We start from the raw sequence: 6064 nt of genomic DNA, 5'->3' as shown, positions 1-6064 counted from the left end.
GTTATCTGGAGCTCAGTGGCCCCATCTAGTGGGGAATGACTGACATGACTGTCCGTTGGTATTCAAATGGCCCAGGGTTGGCTCATATGCAACTTTTTGTTTTCACCGATTGTCCCAACTCGTCAGCTAATTAGCTGTACAAACCAATGCTAGTTTACTCATAGATTAAATCACAGTAAGACATTTAATATACAGATAAAGGGACAGTATTCAGCAGTCATTAATGAGCTCATAGAGAAATTTTAACATGACAAATCATGTCAATGATTGCATATCTGCCCTAAATTGTTGTCCAAAATGAAAGGGAACAGCTTGCATCGAGTATGTAAATCTGAACACCATTTAGTGTAAAATCTGATGCAGAATCTGCTGTTTAGAGAAGTCCATGCAGCACGGCTGCCAAATTGCATGGCTGTTTTCAAAAACACATTAAAGTGGCATAATTTGCATGCCAAAGAAGCAAAAATGAATGATGCTTGCCAATGTCCCCTCAATACTGTTCATTTTGGACAAAAAAAAATTAATCACCAAGGAAACAAATATGTCTATTTGTTTCCTTGGCAAATTCAAATCAGCACTATAAAACCACAATAACTACAAAAATGCAAAAGTGCTAACTGACTTATAACAATCATGACTTCAAGAATATGAATTTGGGCTGTTGTGGAGGCAAGGGGTCCTACCTGTTACTAGATAGGTGTACCTAATAAAGTGTGTGAGTATGTGTGTATACATACACACACACACACATACTTTATTCGGTTCACCTATCTAGCAACAGGCAGGACCCCCTTGCCTCCACAACAGCCTGAATTCTTCATGGCATGGGTTCAACAAAGTGCTGCGAACATTCCTTAGGGATTTTGGTCCGTGTTGACTTGAGAACATGACGCAGTTCCTGCAGATTTTTTGGCCACACGTTCATGCTGTGAACCACCTGTTCCATCTCATCCCAAAGGTGCTCTATTGGATTGAGATCTGGGGACTGTGCAGGCCACAGGAGTAAACTCAAGTCTCTGTCATGGTCGTAGAACATCTTGAGATTTGTACTTTGTGACATTTTCCTGATGTATAAGTGCATTATCCTGCTGGATGTGTCCATTTGAAAAGGGACATTTTATGAATGTCACCATAAAGGGATGCACATGGTCAGCAACAATACTTATGGGTGCTGAGGCATTACAATGATACTCAGGTGGTATTAAGGGGCCCAATGTGTGCCAATAAATCATTCTGCACACCATTACACAGCCATCATCAGCCTGCCCCAAAATCAAGGTCAACTGGGCCTGCTGAGCGTTTTTATACATGCCACAGAGCATGATAGATGTTAATTACTCAACTGTATCATGCTGTACACCTGTATGGAAGCAGCTGCATTCGTTATGTTTCTTCAAGGTTTTTTAGATTCTCCAATCGGCCTACCTGCATGTCTTTGGACTGTTGGAGGAAACCCACACGGACACGAGAAGAACATGTTCAAGTAGTGTATTTTCTTTTAAGAAAAATATTATCAATTCACAGTTTCAGCTGGTATTTTAATTTTATGAGTCCGCGAGAAATCAGTTACAATTTAACAATTTAATTATGTTATTTAAAATTTAGGCAATGAACCTGACAAACTACAAACTGGAAAATCGATGCTGCCATACAGCGCGCGTCGCCACGACTACACCGCTTTGTGGACTGCCGCGCATTTCCGATGACGTCATGAATTTCCGCAGCCATCTGGTCTGCACGCAACGTGAGAACACAAACAGGACTCAACTGTCTTGACCAGCAGCAGCTCACATGGTGGAGGAGGGAGTAGATACGGTTAGTAAATTACGAAATCTGAAAACGTGACATGGTGGCTAGCCTCTTGTCTTCATCTACAAATGTATCACGGAGTTTAAGAAAACAAGAGTATAAATCAGGTCTACGCGTCTAAAGCTCTACGCGTGGTTTTGAAAAAGCTACTTGTTCTGAGCGATTTCAGGCGTGATATTTAGTCGTTTCTTGTTAGCAAACGTCGTTGGCTACAAACTGAAACAGTTCTAGTCCGTTAATGTTAACTATCTTATCAGAGATTTAATAGCAAGTTCGTTAATACGCACTAATCTGTATGATGAACGAAAGCCTGGCTGGCTAGCTTGCGTCGAGTCACATGAAATTTAGAAAGATACAACTTAGCAAGGGTTAGTTAAGTGTCAATAGCTAATTGTTAATACATTTTCACTACCTATGTACCGTGTGCTACCGTTTTACTATTAGTTTGATTGTTGGTAAATATATAACGGTAATGTGTTTCTTTTATAGCGAACGAAGAGTATGGATATGTAATGAAAAGTTTGCTAGGTGGCTGCGGAACTAGCTGATTGAGGATCAGTGAAGTTAACCACAGTTCTGGTCTCGACCTATTGTCTCGACTTTTCGTACCAAAACTGAAACTGATCCCGAGTCAGTGTGACGGACACTCTCGTGGTAGGGAATCCATATTGTATCTCATCGCGCCTTTCCTAAGGGAAGTCCCGCCGGACGAAACGCCGTTAGGATTAATCAAGCAATGATGTGGCCAGTGTGGTTTATTGTCTCCTTGTATACTACTGTCGTACTGTTTTTGCGAAAAAGTCTCTTTAACGAACTTGAGGTTTATATGAGTGAAATGTTTTGGTAGACTAAATAAGCTGCGAACGCAGTTAGCTAAATCGGCGCGCTGACGTTATTTGGCTTTCTAGCAATATTACGTTACATGTAACATAGCCTCCTCTAACTTAATATGACGTTATAAACCACATTTCTTAGTTAACTTATACATCTCGCTACTTCTAATTAATTATTCTGCACAGTTATTGGTTTAGTGTAACTTCACATTTGCGCAAAAGTGCTCTTCATCCAGCGACAGTGGCTAGCAGCTTTCTTGCATTTTTGGCACAATATTCAATCATATATTGTTAAGATTTGGATATTGAGTCATGTCACCGTCCTTGTAACGAGTGAGTCACGTTGCCCACAGCAGCATGCATTCATCGGCTGCTACGTGGGGCGCGTAATGGGGTGACCCGAGCCGTGTTGGTGTCCTCATAAAAACCCGTATTATATTTCACCTTGGTTCTCGACATAATCGTAGTGAACAGTTGTGTACCACGAATTGATCATTGATATGGTTTCTTTCTCTCACCCCCCCCCCTCTTACCCCCGCATTACTGCAACCAGGGGCTAAACGGAGTGAACGATGAAGAAAGAAATTGCGGCAGTGGTGTTTTTTATGAAACGGCTGGTCAGGAAGGCGGAAAAGCTGGAGACGGAGAAAGTGGATCGTTTTGTGGAGAGACTGACTGTGGCATTACAGGAGAAATACCGGGGGCACTGGTACCCCGAGAACCCCAGCAAAGGCCAGGCTTTCAGGTACTGAATAAGAGCTCTGCTTATTAGTAGTGCTGTGTGCTGAAATGAACTCTGATGAGTTTTCTACTGCCGGGCTGAGTTTCTACTGTGAAACAGTGCATAATTTAAGTTAACATTTTTTCAGGTGTTAATGGGGATAAAACTGTTTTGTAATACTGAGTTGTCCCTTGGCATTTGATATAAAAGATGGTACCCAGAGTAAGGTTATTTTGCCTGTAAGGAATGCTCGTGCGAATTAATCCATGTATATTGGAAGTGGCCTCTCCTGATGGAGCAGAGTAGTTGCCTGGGTCTTCTGGCAGGGGGGCAGGTGGATGGTGTCATTGTGAGGTTCTTGTGTGCTTCTGCAGGTGTATTCGAGTGAACGGGTTTCTGAAGGAGGACCCTGAGCTGCTGAGAGCCTGTCGGGAGAGCGGGGTGCAGTACAGAGACTTGGGCCTGCCACAGGAACTCACTCTCTGGGTGGACCCTGGGGAGGTATGCTGCAGGTAGGAACTCACTTTGTCTCCTTTATTCTCAGATGTGCTGCCCCGGGCTTGTATTTTTGAAGCATCTCTGGGTAGAAATGCTGATCCAGGACCATTTTTTCCTTTTAACTCATAATGGGTTAGATAAGGAAAGTGGACGTGAAAACCTGATCCTAGACCAGCACTCCTGCTCTGAGATACTTTATGGCTATGGGCCCAAGCAGGGGAAAAAGATCTTGTTTTGGGCCCCACCACCTCTGTGTCATATTTTTTTGAGGACCTCTGCCCATCAGGGCCTTGGAATTGTCCTAGCCCCCCCCCCCCCCCCTTACAGCGCCCTTGGGCTCATGTGTGTGTCCCTGAGGCGTCTGTATTTGTGTGTTTGCATATATTTTCATGATAGCAGGGGTGGAGCTTAGGGCAACTGGGTAAAACTTTCCTGGGTGCAAGTGGGTCCAGAGGGCTTGTAGAAGTGTGCGTGTGCGTGTGCGTGCGCGCATGCGTGGCCCCTTTTCATATTTCCCCTGCACAAATAATTTCTGCATCTTTTATAACGCAGAGCACATATATGTTCGTGTACGGTTCTGAAAAGTTGTGAATATGCTCCGACCCATTCCGACCCCCTTCATTATTCTCAGGTATGGGGAGAAGAACCACGCCTTCACGGTGGCGAGTTTCTCGGGAGACGACGTGGACGACAAGGAGGACGTGACCAAGAAGGTGACGAGCGCGGTGGAGAAGGTGACGTCGGACTACCACTCCGGCTCCTCGTCTGACGAAGAGAGCGGCACCCGAGAGGCCTGTGTGACCCCCCCTTTCCCCCACTTCCAGCCCCGCTACCAGGTACTGCCGCCAGGACCGAGCCTTCTCATTCCCTTTCAGTTACTGCCAAATTCCACAAGCCACTGTTTCCGTGATCGTGCGGAAAGAAAGCGGGTCAGGGTCCGCGGGGGGTGCTGGAGCCTATCCCAGCGTGCATTGGGCGAGAGGCAGGAATACACCCTGGACAGGCCACCAATCTATCACAGGGCACACACACCATTCACTCACACACTCATACCTGTGGGCAATTTAGACTCTCCAATTAGCCTACCCTGCATGTCTTTGGACTGTGGGAGGAAACCGGAGTACCCGGAGGAAACCCACGCGGACACGGGGAGAACATGCAAACTCCACACAGAAAGGCTCTAAGCTGATATTCGAACCCACAACCTTCTGGCTGTGAGGTGTATATGTGTAACATGACATATGTTCATTCATAATGAACTTCATTTCCATGATTCATCCGAACAGTCGAAATGAACCTCGTTTAGCAAGTACTGATGGGAAAAGCTATGAAGGGTCAGGCAGTTGTAGCTTATGCTTTTCCCGTTCACGGTGAATCGAAACGTCTAAGGGAACCTTGTCTTGCAGCCGGTGCCCCAAATCCCCTACCAGCCGGTCCACGTGTGGCACCCGTTTCCGAAAAAGAAGACCGGGCCCGGGAAGGGGCACGGGCCCCCCCACCCTCACTTTGGCTTCCGCCCCCACGCCAGGCCCAACCCCTGCTTCAGACCGAACGGCTGGTGTCCCGTCCGGCCCCGAAACGGACCGGGTTACTGGGGAAGCACCCCAAACCTGGCCCACTCTTAGGAACCACTAAAGCGAAACAGTGACGTAGTTACTCTGGAAACGAAAAGGACTGACACAATGCTGACCAAACTCTGAAAGTATTTTTGTAGTAATTATTTGTTTATCGTAATAACTTTCTTTTTGATTTTTTGAATTTGTACAATTTTTAAAAAGATATGTTGACTCTGCACTTTAGATAATTTGTTATAGAAAGTTGTGTAAGGTGTTTGCTTATATACAGAATTAGAAATCTTTGGCTATGATAGGAAATTTTAATTATGGAAATATGTACTGTATTTATATTTAATGGGATCACTGTTATTCTCTGATGTTCGACAGACTGTCCATCAGTTTTGTTTAAATGACCAAATGTTTTGTATGTATTCACATCATAGTATTGTGCTGACTACTTAAATTATGAAATACATTAAACGTTTTCTTAATTAGACAAATTTCTTTCGTTGTGTTTTAACTTGTGCTTGGTGTGGTGACTCAAAAGAGCTTTAGAGTTGGTGTTACATCTACCTATGTCCATCATGTCACATACATTAGGGACAGCAAGATGAATTGTTAGCTACCATAGTAAATGTTTCTCTGTC

At 44.5% G+C, this 6064-nt stretch overlaps 1 protein-coding gene across 2 annotated transcripts; it reads left to right on the top strand.

Annotated features, from left to right (window-relative positions):
- Positions 1–1660: 1660 nt before the first annotated feature.
- Positions 1661–5917, top strand: btg3 (B-cell translocation gene 3). 2 transcript variants are annotated; one of them, XM_064352326.1, is made up of 5 exons: positions 1661–1815; positions 3196–3387; positions 3738–3875; positions 4493–4697; positions 5268–5917. In XM_064352326.1, the coding sequence occupies exons 2-5, from the start codon at positions 3215–3217 to the stop codon at positions 5484–5486; spliced, it is 735 nt and encodes a 244-aa protein (XP_064208396.1). In that variant the 5' UTR covers positions 1661–1815; positions 3196–3214; the 3' UTR covers positions 5487–5917. The 2 variants fall into 2 exon arrangements, with proteins under 2 accessions (XP_064208396.1, XP_064208397.1); XM_064352327.1 differs by lacking the exon at positions 1661–1815 and adding an exon at positions 2298–2463.
- Positions 5918–6064: the final 147 nt, after the last annotated feature.

This window comes from Anguilla rostrata, chromosome 9 (assembly GCF_018555375.3).
Source record: "Anguilla rostrata isolate EN2019 chromosome 9, ASM1855537v3, whole genome shotgun sequence".
Taxonomy (NCBI): domain Eukaryota; kingdom Metazoa; phylum Chordata; class Actinopteri; order Anguilliformes; family Anguillidae; genus Anguilla; species Anguilla rostrata.
This window is presented reverse-complemented; position numbering and strand designations above follow the sequence as displayed.

Excerpts from the sequence above, each read along its gene's own strand:
- btg3 (XM_064352326.1), top strand. The coding sequence starts at position 3,215 with ATGAAGAAAGAAATTGCGGCAGTGGTGTTTTTTATGAAACGGCTGGTC. Across the intron at positions 3,876-4,492 it reads CCTGGGGAGGTATGCTGCAG|GTATGGGGAGAAGAACCACG; the intron begins GTAGGAACTCAC and ends CATTATTCTCAG. Across the intron at positions 4,698-5,267 it reads ACTTCCAGCCCCGCTACCAG|CCGGTGCCCCAAATCCCCTA; the intron begins GTACTGCCGCCA and ends CTTGTCTTGCAG.